We start from the raw sequence: 16,555 nt of genomic DNA, 5'->3' as shown, positions 1-16,555 counted from the left end.
TTTCTAGAATGTGTCTTTTTCAAATTGACATTGGTTGAGGTAAAACCATTTGCATTTAGACGTGTTTATGTTGGACTTCGGGGTGCTTGCCTTTTTTTTTTTGGTTTGTTGTTGAAGGTTGTGTGTAGATGTTTAGAATAGTTAAATAGCAAACGACTAGGTCATGCTAGATATATCATTGCAATAGTAAACGACTAGGTCATGCTAGATATATTATTGCAACAACAACTGGGAATGGGAGGATGATGCCCTCGTGTCTTCAATCACAACATTAGTCCACTCGTGAAACCATATAGTGGCCTCAGATGGGAAGGAAAATGGCTTGGATGGTTGCATTTGTTGTTGGATAGAGGCTCCTGCTATAATTCAACAAGGAGCAGTAGGGGTAGGGGTTCTCGAGTTAAGGGGCTGTAACAGAGAGTGCACACCTTAGGAGAAGAGGAAGGATGGCATTAGATATTATCCAGAGAGAGAGAGAGAGAGAGAGTGTGTGGGGGAGGGGGGTTAAAGTTTAAACACCACACCCACCGACGAGATTTGTGTGGACGTTTTGGGTTGTAGGTCGGGACCCAACAACACGCGGCACTTTCAGTTGGAAAAGCGAAACTGGGAACATTCGCTCTCCCCAAAGACAAGAGGCGAGGCCACTACTCCTACGAGGCCCACCCGCTAGCCAAGAAAATCAAGGTGGCGGGGCCCACGGTATGGTATGACTGGCAGGGCGGGAGGGAAGAAGATTATGGCTGTAGTTTGCCTACGCGCACGCTCTCTAAGTAGTTAGTAGGCGTAGGCAGTAGGCGTTGCGCTGGCTGGCGCTCTCCAAGATATTTCCCCCTCCCCCCTGACTCCATCGTGTTTTGGGTGGCCAAATATATATCTGCAGCCCCCGACCTTCTATTTGTAGGTAGCAGACGCCGGCGGCGGAGTTCAAGGCCGCGGGGCAATCTAGTTTTTCATTCAGTTGCAACCATGGCTTTTCATGCAGCGCTGGAGTTACGTGTCGTCATGCAGTTGGGCATTGAAGGTAAGCATGGTTGGTGAGCGCGCGCGTCAACAAACATACACAAGCAGTCTGTGAAGTCGATGCTTTTGCTCTTCCCGTGACCACCATTCACAGCGTGAAGACGTTCTTGTAACCCGGTCCCTCGCTTGCATCTTTTAGCAGCGTCATTACAGGTTGTCCTTCACCCGCGCTTTCCAAGAACGGGTCGCAGTTTTCAACCTGATCTGGTTTTTGCAGGTATGCATAGTCTTCCCGTTTTCAAGCAAATTGGCTGATTGCGTCTGTTCTTGTTCCGTTTAAAGGCGTAGGCAATACTGTGTTTTGTGGAGCAATGCGATGAGACCGAAACGACAACCTCAACTTTCTTGCGACCCATCAAATACCTGGAATGTCTAGCTCCCCTTTCTCGCTAGATCTACGTTGCCTTGTATATATGCTTCTCCAAACTTGCAATCCGTGTTGGCTTGACAGTTCTGGATGTCGTCCACGGTGTCATCAAGCGTCTCTGCATTGCTAGCGGTCCTAGCACCCTGCTCTACCTCCAAATGCTTCTGGTGAAAGTTATATTTAATTGTGCATGTTGTCCAGTGAGCCAGCCTCATTGAAGCAGTTCATGGAGGCTTTTTGTGCTCTTTAGCAATTTGAAATAGACTTGCATGGAATTTGACAGAACTTTTGCTTCTTAATAATGAGTATTAGCTCACTCATTCAAGATGTTTGCCTATCAGGACCAGCCATTGCGAGCCTGGTAAGATGATTTCTGCCAAATCTTAGCTAACTTCACTTGGAGCAAGGCTCCCCATGACTTGGAATGCCTTCTAATACTGACAATTTGCATGGTCCGTTATTCATTGCCATAACCAGGAACTCGTTTATGTCTTTAATCCTAGCTTTGTTCAAAAGAGTGACATTGCAATGCTAGAGTATGCAATGGTTTAGTGTAAAGGACAAGATTGTTGATTCAGGAATAGCAGCCTCGGATTCATTAAAAGCTCTATTACACAGTGGATGACAACTGTAGATTAATTCAATGTAGCTGTAATTAGTACAGCCTAAGAAACTTACGGTTTGTTCGATGTCAAATTTTTTGGGCAGTAACTCTATCTAGCCTTCAACTGATGCCGAGTATGGATTCACACTAGGACTGTGTTTGATACAGAATCTCCATTTCAACTGCAATTTGAAGCTTTAGGATGTCTCTACAGAGGCCATGTAAATGGCAATCTTGATGTAGTAACCTTGAAGTGAATTTTCTATGTATTTTTTGTGGAAAATGTGACAATATTTCCTCTTCCCAGTCTTAAATGTCCTCTTTGTAGAGGGAAATCTCGTTATAAAAGAACTTTACGTTGTAGCTCCCACGCATCTATCTACCTTGGCACCTGTTTTATAGCAAATGCCTTTGATCTTTAGAGGAACAGGAGAAGATGCCTGTGCCTTGCTGGGGATATCGGTGTAGCTCCCACGCATCTATCTACCTTGGCACCTGTTTTATAGCAAATGCCTTTGATCTTTAGAAGATGCCTGTGCCTTGCTGGGGATATCGGTGTACCCCTTCAAGCCATTGGAATTTCATGGAATGAAGATGGGGGATACTTCTCCTCACTCCATGGAGAGAGGCTGCAAGGTGAAAAAGATGAACTTGCAAGAACCACAGGTAGGGGCAGAGCTCCTTCCTATGAGAGTAGTGGGACAAGGAGGCAAACATTGGCTTGTAGACTTCCCCTCCAATCATGGTATGGAGTCTTATCTTGGAGACTTGGATGTTTGGTGGACACCCTATCTAGGTGAGGGGTTGGGTTGATAATCAAAAGCCTTTTTCACGCCACTCCTTTTTGTGACCACGAGAGTGGTCAGCTGGTACAGTTTTGTTCTTCCACTTCGGTCCCTACAAGAAGATCTACTGGGAGAAGAATTATGTCACCAGGCAGGTTTTTTTTCGGAATAGGCTGTGAAATTCTGGCAAAAGATGGCTGGTAACACTCATTTTTTGGCTTATAGCCCTTTGTGGTCTTACTTTGAATCAATGGAGATCAATTACAGGTGCAGCCTCTAATTGTCCCAGATGTATTACACCATCAAAGACCATTCAATGTAATTTTTCCTGAAGAGTATGGCAGGAGAGGACCATACTTTATTAGCTGGGGTTTACTTGCTTGCCTCACACTTATCTGGGACCTCAGATGTTTTAGGAATGCTATCTGCCCTGTATGCTATCTGTGGAATGGTCCGTACCTTGACCTTGGCTGAGATCCCGGGCTCTCCTGTAAGAGCACCTCATTTGGCAGTAGGCTTAGCTTGGGGGATTATTGAGAGCTTGACTGTTTGGCATATTTGGAGTGTTAGATGCTTTTGAGGGCATTCACACTTTGATGTACACTCACTTTCCTGCATCTGGTCTGGTACATTCCACACCCTAGCCAGGATAGCAGAGGTATGGCTATCTTTTATGAAAGTTGGGGTAACAGCAACACCCCCCCCCCCCCCCCCGCCCCCCCTCTCTCTCTCTCCTATGTGTGTGTACGCCTACCACTTATCGCTTTTTACAAAAAAAAAAGTGTGTACCACTGGGCTGCCACATTTTGGCCAGCTCTGCCAGGAGTTACTGATTTTTAAGGAGGCATCCTTGTTCCTTGGCTGACTGTTGATTTTTGTATGTCATGTTATACTTAATAGAAGACACATTTTTTGGATAGGAAAAAAGAAACCACCTGCTGATTCGAAGTGCTTAAATCTGGGTGACAAATAATAAATGACTGGAGAAATTTGTAGATCTGAGAACATCAGATAGTGGCAATGTGTGCCACACACTTTGTAGAGCATTATGCTCACTCAAGTGAACTCTTTGATAGAAAAGTTCCTCACGAAGCCTACCTGAGGAGGAAAGCATCCTTCCCTTGACTGGTTAGTTTGCAATTGAAGGATGATAAGAGTGGAATCTATCCCAGCTACTAGAGTAGCAAGGGTTAGCAAGGTAGTTGTATCCATTCCTGTTGTGCCAGTCACTACTATGATTTGGCATCCTCTCTGCATCTCGCCCACCAGATATGCCAAACGGTGATACTGCTGATGATCTCGCCCACCAGATATGCTAGGTGATACTGCTGATGATTTCGCCCACCAGATATGCCAAGCGGTGATACTGCTGATGATCCACCTCTCTGATAAACTCCAGTCCCTGACGTCCACTGCGTAACCGCTGGGACCGCTGAGGCTGGGATGGCCAAAGTCCGAAAGTAGGTGAGCAACGGAAAGCTGCTGTCCTCGTAAAGAAGGGTTGCACCCTCCTTAGTAGTCCAAGCGACTGCGCCCCATGTGATGAATTTGAGGGTGCTTGGCTTGGATGCGAGTAATCCTCCCCCAAACCTGCCAAACCTTTGGGACATGGGGAAGGCAAAACCCCTGAGTCTCCTCAGGGGTGCTGCATCGGCTGCCATGGCGAGCCAGGTACCAACCTCGAGGCTGCGGTGTGGCAATATCCAAGGAAGAGAGTAATCTTCTGAGGACTCTCCCGGGTCCCACTGGAGGTGGGTCAACAGGCGGTGCTCCCAAAGCCAAAGTTGCCAGGCGGGATGATCAGCTACCACCTTCACGGTTGAAGGGTCTCTGTGCCACCGCTAGTGGTCGTGTGGAAGCCCACTATCCTCTCCTGCTGAGGAAGTATGGGGTAATCCTCCTCTGTGAGGTCTCCTCCCGGAAGAAGTTGTCCATGATCCCCTTCCACACACACAAAGGCAAGGGGAGGGGGTGTCTTCTTGTAAGCCAAAGATTGTAAGAGGGCACATCATCTTGCGAGAAGGAAGCAAACCAAGTAAATTGGGAGGTGGATCCATGGCGGAGTGCCACTTGTGGGGATCGCAGAGTCCTTCCTTTGAGGCAAGCACCTAGTAGACCAGGGGAGGAAGGGCGTGGAATGGAGCTGGGAATCGCTGGTGGGCCAAAGCTAATGCGATCCCACTGGAGGTGGGGCAAAGTTTCAAGAGGGTGTGATGAGGGGTGTTGAATGAGTTTGTTCCATGTAAGGGGGGCTGCCGAAGGCACTCCTCATCGCAAAAGGGACAGACGAAGGGCTCCCAAGTATGAAAGAGGTTGCCCGCAAACTTATCCTTGAAAGAGGTGCTAAACTTGTGGAAACAAGCTGTCAAGAAGATCCACCTAACTCTGGGGGGCCATGGGCTTCCACGGGAGGGTGTGCGAGCCTAGAAGAAAACCCTTTCACGGTTCTCCTCCAAACTGAGACTGCGGACAATCAACTTGCTCAAAGGGCTCTGCTCTGTGAAACAGGATCAACGATGTCTAGCCCTCCTTTGTGGAAGGGTTGGACAATCACATGCCAAGCCACCTTGGCCCTAACAGCACGCCTGTTGCGACTGGACCACAAGATATTCTGGATGAGCCATTGAACCTGGCCAATGCTTGAGCAGGAGAATGCCCAATACGAAACATTATACCACATAGTAGCCAGCAGAACCTGGCTGGCCACATCAACCCGGCCGGCAAGCAGAGCTCTAGTGAAGGAGCTTCCTCCGGATGCTCAAGAGGAGGGGGGAAATCTGCTGCTCAGGGATAATGTGATGCCCACCTGGCATCCAAGGTAGCGAGCTGAAGTGCCTGGAAGAATCCATTGGAAGGCATCCGCATCATAAGTTGAGCAGCTCACTGCACAGGTTTGGGCTAAAAATGAGTGGCATGGATTGTAGGTGGGCCAGGGCCCTGTTGCCAATGATTGCACCTGTTCATTCTAGGACAGTCTCTATTTTAGTGCTCATGCTGGCAGCAGTTGAGGCATTGAATCAAATGGCCACCAGCTCTAGTTGCAAAGAAAGGTATTGCTAGTTCATAGTCGAGCGTCTGGAGCTTTTCTTCTGGTGACTGGAAGTGGAACAGCTGAACAGAAGATATATTTTACCTCTTGAAGGAAATAGGCCATGCTCTTTCATGTGACTACAAGCTGCATTATGGTTTGCTAGTCCAGACGTGGTTGGAGATAGGGAACAAACATGGCCGTCCCTTCTTAGGATCTAGAAGCAAGCCAAAATTGGGATTATGTGCTAAGAATTATGGGAGAGCTATTTATGAAGGTCTCCATGGTGGACTTGATTTACCATGGATGATGAGAACGTACATTCCCAACCCTTCATGTGTTGGATATCGCTTCTTATTTGTAGCAGAAGCTATCTTCAAAGCCCAGGCCCAAACAAGTGAAATTAAGTGACATTACATCAATGCTACTGCAGGTATGTGAAGAAACGTTGAAAAGAGCCATTTTTGCTAGAGAATTGGGGGTACCAATTATAATGCATGACTACTAGCTTGCACTTTTAGTATTGAGACAATGGGCTGCTGCTTCACGTTCACTGTGCCATGCACGCTGTCACCGATATTGTATTGCCTCAATAGGGACCCCTCAACCACTGCCTCTGAATACCAAAGGGATTACAAGCAAGTGCAAAGGTACTTGGCCTGTCGAACCCTTAGTTTTTCTAGCAATGTAATTCTTTTGCTCATCACACATAAAAGTGTATACCCTGATTTCTGTCCATCCCAATCTATCAACCCCCCGCAAACCCCACCACCCCCCCCCCCCCCCCGCCCCGCCCCGCCCCCCCTCCTCTTCTTCTTCTTTTCAAGAGTTGATAACAAATTGAGTATTTGCAAGTTCTCATTCACTCTGTTATGATTTGTCACTCACAAATACTAATCATGAATGGAATCGATTGAATATTACTTCATAAATATGTTTTTCATATGGATTCCCAAATTTTTTTCCATTTATGAAACATTTATAGAAAAGGAGTTTTCCGCTACCCCTCGCTTGAAACCAATTTAGGAGAAAGTCGAGTTGCTGCTGATCAATCTGCTTCAAGAAAAAACTCTCAATTTTGCGTGCGTTTGGGGGCCACACAGAGAGAACGTTAATGCTTAGGTGTATGTTCCTATTGCTACAAAAACTAAGGGTTCGACAGGCCAAGTACCATTGCAATTGCTCGAAATGCGGTCAGATAATATTATTACTCATCTGACGATTTCTGAGTAAAGGGCTCCCATTCACTCTTCATATCACAATGATAATCCACGGTAACATACTCCTTCAAGGGTGTCCTGCGGCAATTTATGGAGTGGTGCCTGAGGTGGTCTTTTCACCACAAGAGGACGGCACGTGTCAACATTGTACGCACCAAAAGCAGCTGAATAACATTTGAACCACCTGTTTCCGCCAACATGGTAGAGCCATCTTGTGGGTCTAGTTGGTGGCAACAGTGTCTATCTTACGGTTGAACTTTGGGAGGCTTCAAAAGCCTCAACAACTGAGTTTGTTCTCACGAGGCATGGAGGAAAAACCAGGCAAACAGATAGTGCCCCTACGTTGAGCCGGTGAAACTATCTGGAGAATCCGGTGAAGAGGTAGTCTAGAAAGGAGACCGTTATCGACACGAAAGGTGTGGAGGAAGAACCGGGCAAACTGATAGTGCCCCTATGGGCATGGAGGAAGAACAAGGCAAACCAATAGTGTCCTTATGTTGAGCCGGTGAAACTATCTGGAGAATCAGGAGGCAAACTGATAGCGCCCCTACGTTGAGCGGGTGAAACTATCCGTAGAATCACGAGGCATGGAGGAAGAACCAGGCAAACCAATAGTGCCCCATGTTGAGCCGATGAACCTATCCTGAGAATCAGGAGGCAAACTGATAGCGCCCCTACGTTGAGCGGGTGAAACTATCCGGAGAATCACGAGGCATGGAGGAAGAACCAGGCAAACCAATAGTGCCCCTATGTTGAGCCGATGAACCAAGAGGTAGTCTATAAAGGAGACCATTAGTGACACGAAAGGATTCTTCTCTCCTGTCGACCAAGGGTAGGCTTAGAACGACTGCTGTTTGTCGGTAGCAACACTCATCCAATTCATCCATACTTGTCTCCAAGGGAGTAAAGAACCCTACTCGGGTATTGCGCCACTTTGTCATCAGAATCGTCTAGCCGTTGGTCAGAAGTGTGAGCCTCAGTAGACGCCAAACATTAGTTGCCCAAGGTGTCTGGTTCATCCTATTGAAGCGTCCTCCAAACAAGCTGCCTACGTTTCCATGCAAGCAGCCTATGCCTCCTTGGTTGCCTTCACGTTGAGAAGCAAACCTGTGATTTGTGAATCCATGGCAGGTAGCTAGTAACTAGTGAGAGAAGAACTCAAATAGAGACTTTTCCCTCAAACCTGATCTCGTGCTCTCTTCGAAGCTAGGGTCTTTACCTTGTCCAATCAGTCAATGCACAAAAGTGCTAGAAAAGAAAAAATTTGCAAGTTTCCTAGACTTTCCCCAAGTTCTAAAGCTAAACTGGCAGTGGTGCAGCCCAATTGTAGAGCGTCCACATATTCCACTGCCCTGATATACCTAGTTTACACTACAGAGCTACCTGCGTGCCAATCTAGCTATAGAAAGGTTAAGCTGTGTGATACCCACTGTAGAGCTCTTGTGCCTATGTGCCAAGGTTTATGGAGTAGAGAGAGGAGAGTAAACACATTTTTAAACACACAAGACACACATTAGTCCTAAAATAACTGTAGATTTGTTATGTAGCTAAGCTAATTGTTGAGATTAGGTCCTAATTTGGGCAGGGTTGGGGACCCCCGAGATTAGGGGGAAGGCTGTAGGCAGGTTATAGGTGAAGAGGGTTCATTATTATTTTTAATCCATCAGTATTGGCTATCGATGTTTGGAGTCAGTATTATTGGCTATTTATGACTGGATGGTTATTTATAGCAGTTGTAGTCACTATATGTGACCTATGGGTTATTGAAGTCATAGTGTTATAATTGACAGTTGGTATGTGCCTACATCATAGTAGTCTTACTCCCCCCATGGACATGGTGGTACACAGGCAGGCTTGCCAAGGGTCCCTTAAGACAAGCTCTGGTGGTACGGGATGCCAGGGCTGACTGGCTTTTGGTGTGTGGGGAGAGTGGAACCTTAGCCCTTGGCTTGGGGGGAGATTATTCCGGATGGAATTTACGGTTGGGAGGTGAGTTTGCTTGCACCCTGCTATATTGTTCTAACCTTATGTGTTTAGCCTATGTATCAGGTGATTCTTCGGGAGGGGTCTTACAATTGTATTATCTTCAAGACAAATGTTACAGCTGAATTTTCCAAGTACAAAAGATGACTGAATTTTCCAAGTACAAAAGATGACTGAAAATGTTGACCACATTACTCTGCCCAATGCTCTGCTATGGCCAGCCTATGCACCAGAGAAATGCTCTGGGGACTTCAACGCTTGAAACATGCTGATGATGAAGACTAATTATATGTGCATGCTTATATAGGGGAGGGGGGTCCTGTTTAGGGTTTGTCGCCCAGAAGAGGACAAGCCCGTGACCATGTACATGCAGCCTAACTGCTATCTCTGTCTGCTGCCCGACATGCTTGTGTTTCTGCTGCCCAACTTCTATAGGACAGCCATGTGTGCCCTAAGGTGAGGTGTGTCACAGGCAGAGTATAGGATTGCTCAGACCACTTTACCCATGTGAATGGGCTTCTGGCTTAGAAACTAGTTGCGCTAGTGCATTGAAGGTACCCACTCTTCATCCAAGCACATTTATACTTATAAATATTTAGTTGCCAATGGTCTCCATTAAAGGTACGGTTGTCAATTTATGAAATGCCCTTGTTTTGACAAGTACCTGTGACAAGTACCTGGAAAAGAGGAACATTGTTCCTGTGCAATTTATGTGAATAATGTTGCTTTTTTTTTGGGGGTGAAATATGGCATTTGTGTTCTTTCACATTAATAGTTTCACTTTAAGTGATTTTCAGGAGCAAATTAGCTCAAGTTGAATTACCATGATTTGTCATGCCTGGAGCTCCTCTCTCTCTCTCTCTCTCTCTCTCTCTCTCTCTCTCTCTCTCTGTGACATGGAACTTTTGTAACACTTGTTGGTCTCATAGACCCTTCGGGTTTTAAGTAGACGTTAAGGAATCTTTCTTTCTTTCTTTTCTTTCCTCTCTCTTTCTCTCTTGCTCAATGATGCTACCAGGTTAGTCTGATGAATATTTTGTTTCCGATGTTCATGCTGCAGTGAAAACCAGGCACACTAGTTTTCTGCTCAGGGCTGCAAAATGTGGTGGGGAAAGTGATTAGGAAAGTGAACTCACATAGGACAGTCCTGATAAAACTAGCTGCTCACAAAGCTCATTTTACCAAACGTTAGGTTTTATGACGGCTGCAAGATCTGAACAGGCAACAATGCATCCTAACTTTCAGCTTTCAAAATCAAGAATCAGCTCATCATTTTCTATGACACCTGGTACTTCAAAAAAGAATTCCTTGTTTCCCCCTCTGTGCACTCCCTTGGCTTCAATAGCAACACCTTTGCGGAGGATAGAGGATGTCCATGGACAAGTAGATGGGTGGCTGGAAGCTATGCGAGCTTCTTCACCTCGGTATTCGTGCAGATTGGAAGAGGACAAGGACCAGTTTTCCTATGAAGAGGTTGCCAAAGCTCAATACGAGGAATGGGTTGTAAGTAATACTCTGTCCCAGGTTGCTGCCCTGTTCAAAGACTATGGATTATGCAGCTCTATCATTTTTTAATTTGTAATGTTTTTAATTTTGTGTGTATCTGCTTCATGTAATAAATATGGTGAAGAGTCATGACATGCTTCATGCAGTCAACATGGAGTGGATTCACTAGTGCATTTACCATGGTAATGGTTGTGAAAGTAGTTAAGCGTCTTTAGTCTCCTCATGCTTTTCTTATCCACTACAGGAATAAAGTTTGCTTTTCCCATCTATGCCACTTGGCAGCAGGGATGCCTTCAGAACTTTGTTATTTTTTTGCAACCCTGTACCTCCTCTCGGCTTGAGGAATGAACTTCACTTGCCCTGAGTCTTGCCACTTGTCACTGAGTATCAGTACTTGTATCACTTGTCCACTCCTTCAGTGTAGATATGAATCTGTTTATCAAGGTGAAACAGCTTGTCACTACAAAGATCGAATCTTGACTTTCTTGTTTCTTTGCACGTGATACTCTTTTTTAGCTTGTAGGTCTGACCCCCGACTGTCTGATGTAAATTTGATAAACTATTTCTCTCTCGAGCCTGAAATGCAAGATTTTTCCATTCTATTTGAGAAAACTGTCCTCAATAAAAGTTATGAAGTATAGTTGGAGGCACTCAATAGACTATAAATCTACTCATAAAATATACCATTTTGGAGTAGAGTGTTATTTTGTAGTTGTACTTCTCAATGTACTCAATAAATTTCATAGTATAATCCTAAATGTCAGCTATTTCATTTGCAATTTTGTGATTGTGTGTATATATATGTGGGTGGATGGGTGTGTGCGTGTGCGTGTGGGTATGTGTAAGAGAGAATTTTTAAAACGGGGTGTGACATTAACATCTACAATGGACAAAATGACCTATGAGATTGGTTACATAATTGAAAGACCATGCCGGTCTTGAGCTAAATCCATAATCGACATTGAGCTAAATCCATAATCGAGAAAAGAGAATCAGTGAAAAAACATCCTACTAATCAACTAGCCAATCTGCCATGTCAAGCATCAATTACAATCACCTTCGCTAAAAATCACATATATATATATATATATATTTGGGGCGTATTAGTCTGGGTTGGAAATCCTCATGTGGGTCTCTGACCACGCCTAAGAGATTTTCCTTTGTTACACGTTCGCAAATCTACTTTGATCTCTAAGAGTACCCCCTACAACATTTTGTGCAGTCACATGTACATCTGTGTTGGGTGCATCTCCTGCATTGGCCTCGGGGATTTGCGATATCACTGCAAGTGTGCGCAGAAAGCGAGGTAGAACACCTGGGCTGTGTTTAGGGGCCTTCTGCTTGAGCGTAATATAGTCCACTCGTCTCTTCAGCCATCGCTTAGATTGGACTTTTAACGTTCAATCTAAGCTTATTGAAAGGTTTAGGGTTCAAAGTCTTGTTCGCAATTTTTTTTTTTCCATGACGCCGGCGGACAAAAAGAATTCGTGGATGGCCAGATCGTGTCAGAGGCGTATAGGCGAGAAAGATGCCAAAATACTTCCAACCAAATAAAATATTATTTCTCTGATTTTTTCATTTTTTACGAATGTGAGGTCCCATATTTACACCCTATTTTTTTTCAATAAACCTTAGTATACGACCTGACCCTATTAAGGTATAAACCAACTTCCCATCCGCCTTCCATGAGGAGATCCTACCTACGAGCCTACTCATCTTCCATGAGCAGGTCCTACCTACGAGCCTACTCCACCGGGCCATCTTGCTTCGACTGACCGCCAGCCTTTGGCTCTCTCTCTCTCTCTCTCTCTCTCTCTCTCTCTCTCTCTAGGTATATACATATATATTCCTGGATTCATCTAGGTATATATATATGTATATGTATATATATATATATACATATACATATATCTATATATGTATATGTAATATGTATACATATATGTATATGTATATATATGCATACATATACATATATACATATATATATATAATATATGTATAATATATGTATATATATATATATATGTATATATATATATATATGTATATATATATATGTATATGTATATGTATATGTATATATATATGTATAATATATATACATATATGTATATATATTATACATATATGTATATGTATATATATACATATATATATATATATATATATATATATATATATATATATATATATATATGTATATATATATATATGTATATGTATATGTATATGTATAGATATATGTATAATATATATACATATATGTATATATATTATACATATACATATATGTATAATATATAGACATATATATGTATATGTATATATATACATATATATATATATATATATATATATATGTATGTATATGTATATGTATATGTATATGTATATGTATAATATATATACATATATGTATATATATTATACATATACATATATGTATAATATATAGACATATATGTCTATATATTATACATATATGTATAATATATAGACATATATGTCTATATATTATACATATATGTATATGTATAATATATATACATATATGTATATATATTATACATATACATATACATATACATATACATATATATACATATATGTATATATATAATATATATACATATATGTATATATATTATACATATATATATACATATACATATACATATACATATATTATATATATACATATATACATATTTACATACATAAATGTATGTATATATGAATATATACATATATATTTATAAATTCATACATATATATTTACATACATATATATGTATATATTTATATATATATGCATACATACATATATACATATATGTGTATATACATACATATATATATACATGTATGTATATGTGTACATACATGTATATATATACATGTATGTATATACATATACATGTATATATATGTGTATATATATATACCTTTGCTGCACACGGCTTTCCACGGTCCATGCTTCATGACACGGCTCCATCGGCCCGTCGAGCGCGTCTTGCGCGTTTTCCTTGCGGGTCTTACCGATCACTTGCGTTCGTGCCCGGCTCGGCTCTCTCGGCCTCGTCTTGGGTCTTGCCTTCCATCCATGATCCGCTGGCCCGGCCGCGTCTCAGCCCGTCGGCACGGCATGGCTCGCCGGTCCGCTGGCGGCGGTCGGCTGTTTTTCCACCGTTTTTCACCCGATCACCGTTTTCGGTCCGATTACCGTCAAGGCGGAGAGGGCAACCCCCGGAGCTCTCGACACCCCACGGAACCTCGTACGCACCCGGGAAGGCTTAACGTGCCTACCCGGTGCGTGAGTGCGTTCCTAGGGTGCCTACCATGGATCCGTGCTTTGCCTCTCCTTGCACCTCCTCTCCATATAGATGCAATATATTCGGGGCGGGCTAGCATACCCTCGAGGCACCAAGTCCCTTCGGATAGAAATCCCACCTCACATACACCCCCCCCCCCCTTTATAGCATTGACGCCCTCGTCAATTACTTTTGAAACCAAAGGTTGAGTGCATGCGCCTCATATGATGCTCTATGTGCATAGTGATAGATGGTAAATACTCGTGGGAGGTCTTTACCCTGCTTTATAGCCATCAGCGAGGTCAGTGTCTAACCCGTTACAAATGAAAAACGGTGCATATTTGTGTGTGTGTGTGTGTGTGTGTGTGTGTGTGTGTGTGTGTGTGTATATATATATATATATGTATGTATGTATGTATGTATGTATGTATATATATGTACACATACATGTATATATATATATGTATATATGTATACATATATACATATATATATATATATGTATATATGTATGTATATATATGTACACATACATGTATATATATACACATATGTATATATATATATATATATACACACACACACACACACATATATAAACATGTATATGTATAATATACATATATACATATATGTATATATGTATATATGTATATACATATACATGTATATATATATATATATGTGTGTGTGTGTGTGTGTGTGTGTGTGTATACACATATAGAACCTGCATATGATAGTCCAAATGCCATCATTGCCCGTTTGTGTCCATGGAAGATCAAATATAAAATCCATGGCAATGATCTCCCAAGGTCTGTCTGGAATAGGTAAAGGCTTTAGTAACCCTGGTGTCTTTTGACAGTCAAACTTTACCTTCTGACATACGATGCATTGCCTAACAAAGACATCAACATCTCTTCTCAAGGTTGGCCAATAAAAGAAAGTCTCCACTGCTTTTACTGTGGCGTCAATTCCTCTATGACCTGCATACGGTGGAGCATGACTTTCAATCATAACCTTGAGGCGCAATTGCCTAGTAACACACAGTCTACCATGCATCAACAAAAATCCATCTCTGAGAGTATAGTGCTCATGCCGCTGACCCTTAGATATCTGATCATACAATCTTCCAAAGTCCTCATCATGGGCATACTCCTCTTTCATTTCATCAAGCTCATGATGATAAGCAAGTGAAACTGTTGAGACCTGTGGTTTGCGTGACAAAGCATCTGCCACAACATTCTTTTTGCCTTCCACATGCACAATCTAGAAGTGGAACACAGACAAAAAGTTTGCCCATCGCATATGCTTCTCTGAAAGCTTAGTTTGCGTGAGGAAATAACGCAAGGTCTGATGATCTGTCTGCACAATGAAATCAGCCCCAAGCAAATAGTGTTTCCATGTCGAAAGAGCATGAATTACAGCCAACATCTCTTTCTCATAAACCTGTAAATGCTTCTTGGTATCCTGCAATATTCGACTCTCATAGGCTATCACATGTCCTTCCTGCATGAGAACTGTCCCAATGCTGTTCCCACATGTATCACATTGGACAACAAAAGCCTTTCGTCGGAGGTCCGGTAATACCAATACTGGATCCGAAGTAAGCTTTTCTTTAAGCTTTTTAAAGGCTGTAATTTCCTGATTGGCCCATCTAAACAGAGTTGCCTTCTTTGTTAAGGCATGAAGGGGCGAAGCAATTTCAGCAAAATACCGTATGTATCGCCTATAATAGGAACACAATTCCAAAAAGCTGCATACATCATGCACGGTCCTCAAATTTGGCCAATTAAGAATTGCTTCCACCTTCGATGGATCCATACGGACTCCATGCTTAGACACAATATGCCCCAAGAAGTGTATCTCTTGCAAGAAAAACTCACTCTTCTTGCCATTAATAACCAGCCTATGGTTCCGGAGTTCTGCAAACACAATGGCCAAATGCCTTCTATGCTCCTCCTCCTCAGTTTGTGAATGCATAATCATATCATCAAAGAATGTGTCCACAAACGCTCTATGAGGCCGGAAAATCCTGTCCATCATTTTGTTAAATGTGGAAGGTGCATTTGTCAAACCAAAGGGCATATCCAAGAACTCATACAACCCAAAAGTGGTTCGAAATGCTGTCTTATGCACATCCTCGGGTCTAATACGTATCTGATGATACCCGCTTTTCAAGTCAATCCGACTAAAGACTGTGGAGCCCTGTAAGCGGTCCAAAATGTCATCGATCCTCGGAATGGGAAATCGATTCTTGATGGTATTCTTGTTTAGCGTCCTGTAATCAATACACATGCGCCAAGAACCATCCTTCTTTTGCACAAAGAGTACAGGTGAGCAAAAGGGTGATGAGCTAGGGTGTATCAACCCTTTATTCAACAGCTCCTGTACTTGACTCATAATTTCTTCTTGTTGGGCTGCACTAACACGGTACGGCGGTCTATTTGGTGGAATACTACCCGGAATTAGATCAATGGCATGATCTTCTGGCCTTTCCGGAGGAAGTTCTCCTGGCAATGACTCGGAAAAACAATCTTGGAACCCACATAAGAAATCAGTCCTGTCCTTATCTAACGTAGACAAATTAGATTTAGACTCATCATCTTTTGCATCCTTTACATAAATCAAGTACGCGGAAAGATGCTTTTTCATTACTGATGAAATTGCCGAAGCTGATACAATAGGAACAGATTCCTCTTTAAGTTTTACATCCAAAACATGTTCT

General features: G+C 42.7%; 1 protein-coding gene across 4 annotated transcripts in view; it reads left to right on the top strand.

The window, feature by feature from the left end:
• Positions 1–739: 739 nt before the first annotated feature.
• The window catches only part of LOC147635878 (putative trehalose-phosphate phosphatase I), a 77,479-nt gene continuing 61,663 nt past the window's right edge, over positions 740–16,555 (top strand). For 2 of the 4 annotated variants that reach the window (XR_015266447.1, XM_086801271.1), the window contains exons 1-2: positions 740–1,240; positions 10,071–10,513. Coding sequence is in view for 1 of the 4 variants with exons in the window: in XM_086801271.1 (XP_086657397.1) it covers positions 10,208–10,513 (306 nt within the window). In the remaining 3 variants the exon portion in view is untranslated. Of the gene's footprint in view, positions 1,241–10,070; positions 10,518–16,555 lie in introns of all 4 variants that reach the window. The other 2 variants (XR_015266448.1, XM_086801272.1) reach the window with 1 other exon arrangement.

This window comes from Cibotium barometz, chromosome 8 (genome assembly GCF_041138505.1).
Source record: "Cibotium barometz isolate CiBa-2024 chromosome 8, ASM4113850v1, whole genome shotgun sequence".
Taxonomy (NCBI): domain Eukaryota; kingdom Viridiplantae; phylum Streptophyta; class Polypodiopsida; order Cyatheales; family Cibotiaceae; genus Cibotium; species Cibotium barometz.
This window is presented reverse-complemented; position numbering and strand designations above follow the sequence as displayed.